The 15,291-nt window shown below is 49.7% G+C and overlaps 1 protein-coding gene across 11 annotated transcripts in view; it reads right to left on the reverse strand.

Moving 5' to 3' along the window:
• Nucleotides 1-15,291, reverse strand: part of Arnt2 (aryl hydrocarbon receptor nuclear translocator 2) — a 113,900-nt gene that overhangs the window by 81,621 nt on the left and 16,988 nt on the right. For all 11 annotated transcript variants that reach the window (XM_019207074.1, XM_019207077.2, XM_019207071.2 and 8 more), the window contains 2 exons: nucleotides 6,129-6,342; nucleotides 2,902-3,115 (listed from right to left, as the gene is read on the reverse strand). In XM_019207074.1, coding sequence (XP_019062619.1) covers nucleotides 2,902-3,115; nucleotides 6,129-6,342 — 428 coding nt within the window. The remainder of the gene's footprint in view (nucleotides 1-2,901; nucleotides 3,116-6,128; nucleotides 6,343-15,291) is intronic.

A 15,291-nucleotide genomic window follows, 5' to 3' on the forward strand; every position in this document is an offset into this window, starting at 1 on the left:
AGCTGTCAACAACACTTCTTAGGTGACTTGCTTTCCCTTCTCTCTCCTGCCCCAATACCTAACTCTGCCGTGTGTATTCTTTAGAACTTCTGTGTGAAGTTCTTTAACTCAGCTCCAGACTGGACGGCAGGACAAGTCTTTCTGGGTCTGTGTTAACACTGGTGTTTTATGAAAACATGCGGCTCACTAGCAGATGTGTCACCCCATGAGGAAACAGTAAGGCAGACCCTGTCCTCATATCCTAATCCTCTGTCCTCTTCCTCCTGCTGTGAATCACGGATCATCAGCACTAAGGAAACTGCTATCATCCTTCAGAAACAGCTGCACTTGTGCCTTCTTTGTCACCTCTGACTCAGTCTTACCCTAAGTGTTATGGGTGGAATTATGAACTCTGAAATCACATGTTGAAGTCCGAACCTCTAGAACTTCAAAATGTAACTGTCTTTGGAGCTAGCCCCTGGAAGAGGTAATTAAGGTAAAATGAGGTCAGAGTGGCCCTGATCCAGTGTGCCTAGAGTCCCTGTAAGAGGAAGTGACACACCAGGGATGCACAGAGAAGACCATGGAGGCCTCAAAGAAAAGGTGGCCATCTGGAAACAGAAGAGAGGGGTCTCAGGAGACACCAGCCCTGCCAGCACCACCGTCACAGGCCCAATGAACTGAATATCTGACTTCAAATTCTTACCTTGAATTCCTAACCCCTAAGGTACTATTGGTATTAGAAGGCGGGATTTGGGGAGGTCATTAAGTCATGAGAGTGGCATCCTCATGATTTAATCAGTACCCTTACAGAAGAGGCCCTACATCTAAAATGCCCTCCCCAAGTCTCATGTGTGTGGAAGGTGCTTGGATCCACGGACGATGAATCCACAACCGAATGTGCTGATGAGAGGTGGGGTCTGTCCAGAAGAGGCAGGTGATCTGGAAGGGTTTATCTTCTTCCCTGACTCCTCCCTTCTCCTGCTTCCTGTCCTCCAAGACGTGGACAGCACTTCTCCACCCGACCCTGACACCATGCCCTGCCTGCTTTGGAGCCAGCCAACCATGGACTTAAAATGTGAGCCAAAATAAACTTCTCCTTCTTTCAGTTGTGGGTGTTGGGAATTCTGCACCAGTAATGAGAAAGTGACCACAACAGCAACTAAGCCCTTCAAGAAATGCCACCTGGGAACCAAAACATGGGCCCTTACCAGACACTAAATCTACTGGTGGCTTGATCTTGGCCTTTCTAATTTCTAGAACTGTGAAAAAATAAATTTTTGTCATGTAAAAGCTACCCAGTTAATAATATTTTGTTATAGCAGCCCAAATAGACTACGCCATTATTAGACTTTCTGTGTAGAGAACTGAGAAAATAAATTTCTGTTAAGTCACGCAGGCTGTGGTATTTGACTCGTCAACAAGAGCAGAGTACAATGAGTGCAACACAGACTCACTCCATGAAGCTTGTTCTGAAGGCCTCCTGCGTACAGAGCCCAGAGACAGGCACTGCGGGCAGGTGCAGAGTAGGAACCAGCACCCCCAGTGTGATCCAGCAGAACAGCATGGCCCAAACCCACCATGAGCGGGCAAAACACGCATGTCATGATACAACAAATCTGTAACTCTTTATGAAAACGTAAATTCATTCGATTAATACACACCGGTACCGTGGTTCTCAAACTTACTTCTTTCCACAATTCTGGTCCAAGGGGAACCGGATAAGAACCACATCACATCCAATGGTTAGGTTCAATGCTGACCTTATAGGAATTTTGATTCAGTTCTCATCCAGCACGGTTTGTGACAAGAATTAAGTTTTTTAATTGAGGTACCACTGTATTAGGGAACAATCTGAGGATAAGAATTTTGTGTTTATCTTGTGAGAACTACTAGATGAACAAAAAACTGTACCTAGCACAACCAAATCATAAAGGAATACACAAAACTCACAACCAGGGCCATCTACCAACAATCTTGGTTCGCTGCCTGTTACAAGCCACACTCACCCACATGTGGTGTTAAAATTCTCCATCTGATTTCACGACTTCCACCATCTCTAACTCACACGTGGCAACACCTTTGAGACACACGTTCACTCGCCAACTTCAAGGGCCATGTTTCATAATATTTATGAATGTTTTAACCATCTAAATGTAAAGATGAGCTACTGTTTTTAACAGATTTCTATTTTTGCTTTTCTCTGCCATGGATACATTACTGAAGTTTGTATTCTTAACCCACTTTGGTTCCATAAGCCCTGTAGTTTTACTGCATGATTTTTGTATATGGTAGTGATTTTTTTTTTGTGTGTGTGTGTGTGTGTGTGTGTGTGTGTGCTAGGGATTGAACACAGGACTTTGGGCTTGCAAGGCAAGTATTGGCACTACTGAGCTAAATCCCTGGCCCTATACTATGGTGATTTTTCAGTGTGTGTTACATTATAGCAGAACCATTTGTAGTTAAACGTTTTCTGTAAGAAACAACATTCCAGATGACTAAGGCCTGGGTAACGAGCATCTATGATCAGGATCACAAATAACCACACACTTTCTGCACCAACTTCATGAGTGTGTGGACCCGACTAGTGCAGCAATGAGGGCTCCTAGTGGCAAGGTGCTGTAATTACAGGTAAAATACAGAAAAGTAATGCTTTAAAAACAGATTTTTTTTTTTTTTTTTTAGGGCCAGGGATTTAGCTCATTGGCACTGCGCCTGCCTAGCAAGAGCAAAGTCCTGAGTTCAATCCCTCACACACTAAAAAAGATTTTTTAAAAAGTAAAGGGTGAATGAAGCTATGACAGGCTAAGTAAAGTACACTCTCTCACCTTTAGGGAGCTTTTTATGACTGCATATTTTCAGCATGTTTACTAGGAGAATTTTTCCTGCGGTTGGACAGCCCTATAGAAGAGCCACACTGACCTGTCATTGAGTTTTCCGAGGTGCACAGCTGCTCTCTCAGCTTCTCCACATCATCAGGATGCACCTGCTCGTATAGGGTGCTCCCAAACCACTCTGACTGGGGCTGGTTCAGAACAGGCGTGACTGAGTCAGACACGTAGATCACTCGCCCTGTCTCGGCTGCCACGACGAACAGAAAACCATCAGCGGCTTCCAGGATGAGATGCTTCAGCTCCTAGGAAGGCAAAATTGGGATCAGCACAGGCTCCAGAAGACACAAATCAATTACTTTTTCTTATCAACAACCTCTAGCTTCTTTTATTCTAATACTTATTCGAGTGTACAAATAATATAGGAAAATAATGCAGTTTTCCCAGGAAATAAGCTAGAAAAATGCACCATTCCTGAGACACAGCCCTCTCTCAGGGAGAGATTTCTCCAATGTTGGCAGGGTAGGTGACCACCACAGGGTGTGGGGCTGCCAGAGGTGTGAGTGTCATCCCTGCATATTGAAAATGCAACCATAACACGGCTGCAGAGGGGACCAGCACTCAGCGATTGGCACAGAAAATGCTGGTGGAATAAAGGAAAAAGGGCCAGACCAGGTGTCTCCTCACCAAGTGCCTGACACAGTGACAGTACACTCTCCATACTCCCCTCCTCCTGCAGATCTAAGCTAAGCAGTGTCTTTGGAAACAAGAGGATCCCCTCATGTCTACACCTGATGTAAGAGAACCCCTGATGTCCCCACTGGATAGCAGAGAAAACCTGATGTCTGCACCGGACACCAGAAGACTCCTTTTGTCTCCCTGCCCATGCAGCTTCCAGAGACAAAGGCTCCTGCTGCAGTCACCCAGCTGGAGCTTCTGGCCCCGACCTAAGCCCCAACTGCAGCTGAGAAGATGCTGATCTGCTGGAAGCAGGGCTGCAGGACCACAGGAGCTTTGTGAATGTGTCTAAGTGCTGGGCAGGGGAAGAATACAAACCTCCTCAGCCTGAGAAACTCGGAGGGAAGCAGACTACACAAGCATTTTTCCAGGAAGTTTATTTTGCTCATTTCCCATCCTTTGCACTTCTGCTGTGTCTCCTAGACACTTAGGACTGGGTCAGCAATTTTATTCTGGCTATCAGGAAGATCTTCCCAACAGGAAGAGCCTTTTTAAAGGTTTTAAAGGTGGGCAGACTATCTGGCGAAGTAGAGAACTCTGTCACGGGGAGGGCTGAATGGCTTCACTTGTCAATTCATGTTGGCATCCAGTTTGCAAGGATCAGGAAGGGCCTATGGATAGGGCTACCCTCACCTTCACTTGTCACTTTTCCCTGAGTTCATCTCAAATCCAAGGTTCTGTGTTGGAAGCCAGAACCTGCCCAGCCTCTGTCTTCAGTTAACGGACAGTAGAGGCTAAGACCAAGGGTTTGGAGAAAAAGAAGGCTCATCCTGGCTCTTCCACACTTAATATCTGCAGCTTCTGCTATTTTCAGTTTTGTTTTCAGTGAGATTTTGGGGGATTAAATGAGCTCTTGTGGTGAAGGATTTAGCAAGGGCCGGTGCACAGGAGGTGCTCCATAAACACGGCTGTTACCATCACCTATTTGAGCAAGAGAGAAACGCAGGTAGTCCTCATGTGGCTTCCACTCCTCTACAGTCACGCCACTGTAGGCGCTCAGGGAGTCATTTCAAATGCTGTCCCTGCAAGAGTTTTGTAAGAAATAAACGTAGAGGAAAAGCTTCCTATCGCCCTACTGGTTAGTAGTGCTCAGTGCATTTCTATCTGGTTCCTCTCCAAGCCCAGTGTGGAGCAGTTGACACACGTTGCTCCCTCACTACATCCGCAGGGCCTGGGACCCACCATGGAATTCATTTTTATGGAGGCGGAAATGAGGCTTGAAGCCGCTGCCCTGAGCCACCATGCTCCATGTCCCCCAAGGGCCGACGTGGTCACTGCCACACCATCTGGACAGCTGAGGATGAGGGGACACAGAGCCCCAGGGGATTCCACAGGGTTCAAGCAGGTGAAGCACTTGCTAACCGCCGAACAGAACAGTCACAAATGCTGCTTCCCTTCTATGGTCTTTGTCTAAACCTACTCCCACAACATGAACACATTCTCGGCACCACAGAAGAGATTTGTCAAATGTCTTCTTTCCTCCCTCTGAGGCTCCCATGTAGAATCCCTCTCCCTTCTCTGCACATTCTGTGGCTCCTCCCCAGGATGCTCATGCTGTCCCCATCCCGAGCATCGGTGTGCAATGGCACCAGGGCCTTTCTGCTCTGCTCCATTCTGGCCCCCATGTTCTTGACTTGTTAAGCAGCGCATTCCTCAGATTCTCTACTCTGCAAGCTCTCATACTTCCTAACTACACTTCCTGACAACTATACTGTTCTGCCTTTTCCCCTACACTGTACACAAGGTCTTTTCAAATCCATCATTTCATTTATCATGCAGAAGCTTTCAGAGTCTGAAAGCTTCACATTCACTGCACAGATAAGGAAGGGAAGCTTAGATATCTGGCTGGTTTGCCCTGTGGCCGGCACATCCTGAAAGGATTCAGAATTCTGATTCATGTGATTTCATTAACAAAATACTATTTTGCTATCTCGCATTCTTCTTCCCAACATCCAAAGACCAACACAAGCGTTAACTGTATGGTTTTGGGATCCAAACTCCATCTTCTTGGACCAGCTCCTGGCTCCTTCAGAAACAGCTGATTCTCTTTTGGCAATTTGTTGATTCTTTCCAAGCCTCAACTTTCTCATCTATAAAATGGGTATTAATAAAACTGGCTTCTCCATTGGACTAGAATGAGCAGAAAATTAAATAATGCATAAAAAGATCTGACCCTAGCCAGGCACTGCAGATGCCTTCTAATGCCAGCTGTGACAGTCCTGCTACCATCACCGTTACTGCTAACTGTGACAAGGGGTGGGGGATCACCCTCACCGCTATCCTGGTGCACAAAGCTCTGTTCCCACTGACTTTCTCCCTGTCCACTTGCTAAGCCTATTATTCAGATGCACAGCATATATCTGCAGGGTCATCTCACTGAACTATAATAAACAGAAGATGAAAAGACCAGACACTCTTGAAGAGCACTTCTTGCTGAAAAGTGCAAGCAAGGTTTCTTGGCTTCCTCCCTTCTTCGGCATCAAACCCCACCCCACCCCCACGTCATCTACGTCAGCACGGTGAAGCTGCGACTCTCCCCTCTAGCTGGGAGTACACCACAGAGGAGCGCAGAGCGGGCACCTGCTCGGTGAGGAAGGAAGGCTTGTAGGCCCCGTCTGTGGATTTGTTCCCTGTGCCCCTCATGGACTTCATGTGCGAGACAGCCATGCGTAGGATGGTGAGCTTGTCTGGCTTCCGGGCCAGTGCGCTGCACGTGGGGACCATGTCAGAGAGCTCGGTGATGTACTGGGTCATCTTGTTCCGCCTGCGCCGCTCGATCTCGCTGTGATTCTCTCTTCCCAGGAAGCAGGAGACCGGGAGGGGCAAAAAGAGAAGTATCAGACAAGGGGTTGCTGTCCAATAGGATAAAACGGCGTGTTGTTGACACCAAATGACTGAGCACCAGGCACTGAGTCCACATGGCTGAGTTCTGTGGACACATGCTGCCAGGGAGCAGTTCCGATGACCCAATCTGGGTGGGGAGCACAGACCTCCAGTCTCCACCTCCACACACAGACTGAAGGCTCTTAGTGCTCCCGATGTCTCTATGCACTGTGTATGGACATAAAGCATGAAGGCACCACACCGGGTCCCCAGTGTGTCTCCCAGGTGCACACATATATCTATGCATGGAGGGACACAGGCACACGTGCACAGGTGAGCGCACACCCCCCCACACACACACACAAAAAGAAGAGGAAATGAATGACACAGAGGATGCAGTCAGTAACTGCTTGTGTGTTTCTTGTACCTTACAGTAAGAAGCACTATAAGAGGCTCCTGGCTTATAATTTTTAAAATTTAGGATGGCATGAAAATGAAGAGTTCAGTAAAAACCGTACTTCAATGTACATTAACCCATGTAACCATTCTGTTCCCACTTCAGCTAGGTATTCAATAAACGGAGTGAGACACTCAACACTGAACTATGAAATATGTATGGACTTAGGTGACTTTGCTAACTTCAGGCTAATGTAAGTGCCCATTAGGCAGGCTGGATGTTCAGTGGGCTAGGAGAAGTCAATGTATTTTCAACTTATGTTGTCAATTTCTGATGGGTTTGGCAGTATGTAACCCTATCATAAATCGAGCAGCATTTGTATACCTTGCTATTCTTTATGTCACTGAGTAGACCTGTAGTGCCACAGATTTACTTTGTACAAAGTTGTGAACAAGTTTTGTTCTACCCAACACACTTTCTGTAGCACTGTAACAGAACAGGTGCAACCCTGGCTTTAAACAACAAATACCCAGCTTTTTAAAAAGGACTGCATGGAATTACTGAACTCAATCTCTGTGATGTGTTGACATGAAAAACATGAAAAGAGAAGGGCTGGTAGAATGTTTCCATCCAGGTATTATTACCTTTAGGTTTGAAAGAGAAGAAAAGCCAACCCCATTCAACAACACTGAGACAAAGCTGAGACTTGGCATAAAAGAACTGTCTAAAAATACACCCCACGTCTCCTGTGGGACTTAGGGTTTCACTGGTGCTTAAGGAAGAGCAATAAGAGGCCAGGGATTTAGCTCAGCGGTTCGGTGGCCTGCCTTGCAAGCGCAAGGACCCAAGTTCAATCCCCAGGACCCCCCCAAATAAAAGGAAGAGCAATGACACAAACAGCAAGACAGGAGCAACCTCAGGCAGGGCTGCTTCCAAGGCTGCATGTATTAAGCAGCTGAACACCCAGCCCCATCACCCAGCCTGGGGACAGGCATGCCCACAGGGCCAGACAGCACGTGAGTCACAGGTGCCTAAGCCCTCTGCCATGCAAGCCAGGGAGGGCAGCCATGTGCCCCTTGTAGAGACCTGAGCCAGGTCCCAGGAGGGGAGGGAAGAGCAGAGACAAGGGCCACCCTGCCTGTCCTCCAGCACAGAGGTCTTGTTAGGAAGGTGAAGCACACCCTGCATATGGGATCTGCAGGTGAAATATAGTTAAAAGCTCTGAAAAGCACAGTAAAAGTGAAACCACTAGAGAACAGGGTGGAGGAGGCAGAGACTCAGGGCTGAGGGATGGGAGAGATGGGCGGAGAGTGATGAGAAGCTGGACCTCAAAGACAGGGGGTGCTTTCAGGAAGGGAATCTGAAAGATCAAGTGGGCCTGGGGATGGAGGAGGCACTGAGGGCTTCCAGGAGCAGGTCCTGTGGAAGGGGAAGCCCTGGGCCCAGAGACTGACTTCGGGGAGGATGCAGGCAGCGCTGGCTGCTGGGGGCCTTGGTACTATGCATCCTTGTGGCTGACTTCTGGGAGAGAATGGGTGGGTGAGTCCTGGGGGAGGAAAGAGACAGAGGCTGAGGCTGGTGCTCCTTTCCTTCCCTGACACCGCCCGCCCAGCTGACTCTGGAAGGGTGGAAAGGGACCAGCCCAAGCAGCGCACACCCCTGCTCCACAGAGCCAAGACCTGGGCAGGGAAGGTGAACACTCCAGAGAAATGGCTCCAGCACACTGGGGCAGGGCTGGTTTCTGGGGAGGGAAAGTGACGACAGCAGGAATTTGGTGATGGGATTTCTAGTGCTCTCACACGGGCAGGAATGCTTCCCTGCAGAAGCAGGAATGAGGTCCTTGCTCCACAATTTCAAGCCCATAACTGAGGGCGCCATCTACCCCTGTGCCTGCACCCATCCTAGGGGCCATCTCAGGAGGCCCACAGTGGGGCCACCAGAGGAGGGGTGCTCACCCCCTGCTGCTCCCTGTTCTTGGAGCAGCGCCAGAAGGAGCAGTCAGCCAGGAGCCCCAGGGCTCCCCAGGTCCTGACTCACAGCCACCCTCTCCTCTCCTGGGCTCACAGCTGCTCACCCTACTTGAAGTGCACATCCAACTCCTTGCCTGACTTCAATATCTCCCTACCACGCCCCACACATCGCCACTGCTTTTACAATACAAGCCACACTCAGCGCCTCGCTGTGCCCAACACAGCATCGACTCTGACTTCTCTTCACACAGCACAGTGAGCTGCTTCTTTGACTCAAACTTCTGCCTGTGTGCTGAAAATCAGAAATCTCTGCACTCTTCTCCCCTCCGCCTCCTGATGGCTGTGGTGGTCACTGCAGCAAATCTCTTCTTCTCTCCTCTCCTCTCAGGTCCTTCCCGTGTGAGCCTGGCAATGTAGCCAAGCTGATAGTTCTCAAAAGGCAGATCTGATTCCCTAAATTCCTTCAATGGTGACCTCAAGCTTCCAATTTCTAACCTCTCGGCCAATTTCCACAGCAACCACTCTAGCAAGAGACCAGAAAGACACTTCCTCCTGATGCCATTTTCCAGTAAAGCTGCTGTTGGATCCCTTGGATCAGTTGGCTTCATGAACATGTCAAGGGGAAAAGTCTTCGTGAGATCCTTAAACAGATCTGAAGGAATTTACCACAGTGGTTGAGAAACCTGATGTGCAGGATAAAGTGCATGAAGAAGATAAGACCAGGGCAACTGATTTACATGCTGATGTACTTGCAACCTGATCCTATTAATTGGCTCATCCAGGAAATGCTCTGACTGTTTTCTATTTTTATAAAATAAGACTGAGTTACCAGCAGAATGTCAAAAGACCTGAAAGCTGCCAGTTGCCTGGCAACAAGGCTTGATTCTCAGCGGCATACATTTATGTATGTGCGGTTTCATTGTGCAGCCTCCATAGAGACAGAGAGGAAGGAAATGCCTTGTGAAAACAGAAAAGCAAATCTCCAGGACCATACTTGCTGGGCCAAGGTCACCTCTTCCTCACGGGAGCTGATGATTGGAGGGCTGGGCCTGGTGCCGGTGAGCTGCATGAGCTCCACACACGAGCTAGGAGCTGAGCAGGATCCATAAAGAAATGAGGCCCTGCACACTTGGGAGCAGGACTGGGGACTCAGCAACAGGGACAGTGGGGGACACGCGCAGAGCTGCCAGTGGAGAGGACTCTTCTCCTGTGCTCCAACCCTGGACACCAGCTGTAGAAGGCACGGCGACTTGGGATCTCCCTTCCAACTCTGTTCAAAGGGGCAAGCCCAGGCCCACCTGCTTAAATCTTGACACAGAACAGGATCTGGCGCTGACACCGTCCCTGTGTCAGGTACTGTGGCAAAGGTAGGATGCTATAAGAGAGAGTAGGAAGCCCGGCCCAAGCATATCAAGGAGCCCAGAGATCCTGAGCTGAGAGCCCCAGTGATCTGGCCAAGAGCAGCTGTGCATGAAGCACCTCCCATTGCCTCCTGCTGCCATGTCCTGCTGAAGACAAGTCTCCCCAGATGCACAGTGAGGAGTCTGGAGAAGTCAGACCCGCCCCCAGAGGGCCAGGCCCACCGTTCCCAGGGGAATGCGCATACTTTGCATCTCTACACTCACCATGGGCTTCCTCAGCTGTCACTGCCTCTGCCCCCCATCCACCCACAACTGCCTTCAAGGAAGGATCTCCACTCATGACACAAAAGCCTGCACCGGAGAGGCCCAGTCCTGCCTTGCCTACTGTGTCTCTTCCCAGACCTCTCAGCTGCAGCACACTCCTTGGTCCCACACGCAGAACTAGAACACCCAGAGAGTCAGGGAGCAGAGATAGGCTGCAGAGAGGGAAACTCTTGGCAGTCCAAAGATACAGCTTAGGACTTCTAAAGACTTTGAAAATAATCTCTTCCCCTTTCTGCAAAACTCCTGGTATTATTCAAGCAATATCACTTCATACCCAAGTCCATCTCTCAGCAGTAAAAGAAGAGTAGCTGACCATGACCCATTCCAGTGTGTCCAAGCCCCGACCCCCAACCCTAACCCACTGAAGTAATCTGTGGTACACTTGTTCCACACTGTACCAAGTCCCACCCAAATGGTCCGAAACGCTTCTCTGGCTCCTAGGAACCATGCACGTCCCCACGTCCGTGCAGGCAGGGAGAGGGCTGCAAAAGACCAGAGGTGTCCATGTTGGGTGCCTGCTCTGCAGGGGCCATAAAGCTTCGCAGAATCTCTTCCTGCTTTACAGAGACTTCAAGTGGCCCATGGAGTGTGTCCTTCACATCATTACTATAAAGATAAAGTCAAGCAGCAAGTGGTAGTCCTTGCCACTCTTTGCTCATCCACCCTCCATCAGAAGTGCTTTAAGTATTTCCCACCTAGAAACAAAAGCAGCGGCACTCTAAGCCAAGATGTGCAGACTGCAAGTGGCCGGAACCAACGGCCTTCCTTTCTGCTGGGAGAGACCTGTGCAGGCAGATATGCCTATCTTGCATATTTCTCCTTACCAACGGGGTTTTGCCTATTATACCTACTGACAAGACAGGGTGGTAAATGCAGGTGAAAAGGTTAAAACTCAAACATCATCACACCCTAAAAAGCCAGGGAAAAAAGCCCACAATCTTAAATACTACACTGAACCAAAAGGGAAGCATCAAAACGGGGGATGGAAAAATAAAAGATGCCTACTGTGGAAACACTTCTGTGGTGAATACCTTTGCTTTCCAATGTCATTAGAAGCCCATAGACCAAACCCTACAAAACACGAGGAACAATCTTGGACAGACACATCTGGGGCCCTCAACCTTGCCAGGGATAGGCAGGCAGTGGTCACCAGCAGCGGCCTCAAGGGTCTTAAGGAGGTAGGAAACCATTAACAAGGGCTGGGGACCTGGACTCTCAGGAGGCCCCTGACCCTGGAGCTGAATCACAGTGATGGCACAGGAACGCCTTGGAAGGCCTCTGGGTCATCTGAGAAAGGAAACAGTAAGAGTCTGAATGCAGCAAAAATCAGGCTGGTAACATACAGTGACCGGAATTAAAGTTTGGGAGCGATTTCTTGTTTGTTCAAAGCCAAGCATTAAAAGACATCTGCATCAGTTATGCTTCTACTCTTTTGTTTTAATGAACAATTACAGACACACGTAAGCTATGAGGACAACATGATGTGTCACTGTGACTCTTAGTGATGGCCCTGGGATGTCAGCTGTCCCCCAGGTGCAGGCATATTAAGACATCCTGAGGCTCCCTGGAAAACATCAGTCCCAGAGAGCCTAAAATAGGAATATGGACCTGCCCCAACTTGGTGCACTGAGAAGGCTGGGACCCTCCAAACTGTGGGCCTGCAGGAAGCATGGGCAGGATAAACTTCCACTGCCATGGGGCCCCGAGGCCAGCAGCACCATGGCCAGCAGGGAACTACCTGTCTAGAGCATCCCGGTCTGGGGTATGAGCAGAGTGTCCCTGGGTGTGGAGAATTTACTTCTGCCTGCTATGAGACCAGGAATCTGATTAAGGAACTCCAAGAGGCTTGAGTGAGATCGCCTAGCATTCCCAAGGTGGCTGCTTTCCCAGGCCCAGCTGGAGGGAAGGCCTCTGCTTGTCCACTCTTCTGCCCCAGGAGACTCCCTCTGTGGATCCCTAGCATCTTCAGGCTCCTTGTGTTGGCCATCAGCAACCCTGCAGCCTCGCCACAAGGAGTGCACACTTCACTCTGTCTCCTCGACGCCTCTTCTTCCTGCTTCTCCAGATCTTAGCCAGCCGCACCCACACTGCCACCTCTGTCTCACCACAGCGTCATCCCACCCTCTCAAACGCCTGCTAACTCGGGGCTCTTCCTGGACTGCACTCCCCTTCCGGTCTCCAGTCCTCTCCATGCATCTCACAAGATCAGCTTTCTCCTCCCAGTTCTCTCAGCAGCCGGATCTCCAGCTCAGCCCCTTCAGGACCCTCCCATGAACTCCTTAACCACACGACCTTGCCATGCATTGCACCTACTCCCAGACCAGGGGCCAGGGGAAAGTCTGAGCCCTGTATCCAGCCAACCAGGCAACCCTGGAGATGGAGGAAATGGTGCCGATCACCTTTACGGCCCATGATTTCCAATGAGGCCTAAAGACTTTACATCTGTAGGCTTCCTGTGAATCAATCCAGAGCACCCCAAATTTCCCTCTCAAGCACACTATAAAATGTTTGACCCTATTCTGCATATGGCCCCAATTCCTACTTGACCAAGAAAAAAACATCAGAGTTTCCATCTCAACTTCCAGCTCACCTACTATCTTTACCCTGAATTGCATCTGTGTCTCCTTCCTCTGTCTCAGGTCATGAGAGGTCCTCTTGGGGGACTGGAGCCACCCCTGCCCCCCTTGACCCTCTGGACTTATCCCTCCCAGCCTCATTCCTGAATTTCCCAAACCTCTGGCTCCGTTTCACCCTCTCCTCCTTGCACAGATGTGCTCATGGACGGTTCTCCCTGAGCACCACCTGCCCTCTTCCTGTCTCACCCATATGCACAGTGTGTGCAGTCGTCCCCTCATCCGTCAGTCAGTCCTCAGTGCACTGCAGTCAGTTCTGCCCCCAATGGCCCTGTGACTCCCAGGGTGGTTAAATGTCTAATGTTGACAGAGTCTTGTCCCTGCAAGTCCTAGCCTCACAGCAGCACCAGCATGGGAGCCTAGGCACTGGGATGTGGGGAAGCAGGCTAACTGTGCCTCGGCCTGAAAGGGGGAACCCTGCGGTACCCATGTGTTTGTATGCGTGTATGTCTGTGTGTGTGCATGCATGGGTTCCTCTGTGTGTATCTGTGTGTGTGCACGTGTGTCTGTGGGCACAGAAATGTCTGTGCACGTGTACACATGAGATGAGGCGGCAGCAGGCAGCTTCGCATCTACTGCTTTGCTCCATCGGCCCTGCCATGATGGGCCAGCTGCAGTCAGGCAGGAACCACATCCAGGTGATGACTTAGCTCCTATTTGACCACATTTCCCAGCTCAAATGAGACGCAAAGTCTGATGACAGACAGAACACTTGAATCTGGGACCATCTAACCGAGTGCACATCAGGACACAAGAATCACGATACAGCGCCCTGCCTGGGTCAGAGCCAACAACAGAGGTGAGTTCCAGCTTCCATCAATCTCCATTTCTTCTAGGGCCTCACCTGAGGGAGCACCTCTGACAGACAGTGAGTGGAAGAGAGCAAACAGGAGCGACCAGGTGTGCCTCCCATGGCCCTCTGGGACAGTCTGGTGTATAGGCTCAGCCTCCACCCCTGGACAAGGCCACAGCCACAAGCAAAGTGAAGGGGGCACCAGCAGCCTTTCCCATCCACTCTGGGGCCACTGTGATGGGGGGAGGTGGTCGCAGGGTCCTAGGGACTCAGCCCATAAGAAGCAGGGGCTGGAAGCGCATCTCAACTTCTCCTGTTTTTAATGTGTAGGGAAATAATGTGGTTCAGAGAAGCCTGTATTTGGGGCTGGACTGTGTAAGATGTGACTCCCTCACAGGCTCACAGACCGTGAGTGACAGCACACACAGTCAGCGTTTCTGTTTCTTAGTGCTCGGGCCCGGACAAGGAGCTCTTTGTCCCTCTGCTCTGTTATGTCATCACTGACATAGATCTTCAACGTCAAGCAAATGTCACTCCTCATCTCTCTTCTTCATGTCCTGAGACTCCGGGACGATCAATTCCTGAGGCTGACAGGCTGTGGACTGTCACCTCAAGAGTGATTTTGTCACAGAGGAACCAAAGCCATTGTTTCCTTATAGAAGGAGGCTGTGTGCTTCAAGGACAAGCCAGGGCAGGGAAATCTGGCCCTCATTTCCAAGGCTAACTCTTCTTTGGGAACACAGCACTCCCTGCCGCTAAGACAAATCCTCAGAAACAGGGGATGCCCAGGCCAGGTCCTGTCTGCACGAGGAAGAGCAGTATTCGCTTTTGTTGCTAAAACCCACGTCTTGTTTTGATTAGAAACCCCAAGGCCATTAGTGATTGAAATGAAGCCCATCTCCTCTCTCCTGTTTCACCCAAAGTGAAGCCAGAAAATGGATGGACACATTCCTGGGGGAAATATTTATGGAATGACAAAAACTTCACTATGGAATCCCTGAAGGGTAATAAGGGTTGGCCTTCTTGGACTTGTGGGGAAAAGTGTTTAATTTACAGCTATTTTGGTTATGAGTGAAAGAAACCGAGACCAAAAGCCAACTGCCTGGGGAAGAGCAACCAGATTATTTACTGGGCCCAAGGCTCACTGTGGACCGTGCTCTTCTCAAAACCATCTTAAACAATAGAGGTGGTCAGTCCAGACAGGGGTGGCATGCATACAGGAGAAAAGCAAGCAGCACCTGTAGCACATTTTCAAGTTCATCAGCAACAAGGCTGGGAGACATGGGTGCTGGGGACAAACACCAAGGCCCTTCCACGAGTAATGGGTACACATTCTGCTAGGAGTGATGGAAGGACTTTTGCCTTCCTTGTAACATGTAACACTCCCACATTTCCTGCCATGCCTAAAAAAAAAAAAAAAAACCAAAGAGGGAGAAAAGAGA

The sequence above is a fragment of the Fukomys damarensis genome, unplaced genomic scaffold, assembly GCF_012274545.1.
Source record: "Fukomys damarensis isolate Sample0158 unplaced genomic scaffold, DMR_v1.0_HiC HiC_scaffold_7, whole genome shotgun sequence".
Taxonomy (NCBI): domain Eukaryota; kingdom Metazoa; phylum Chordata; class Mammalia; order Rodentia; family Bathyergidae; genus Fukomys; species Fukomys damarensis.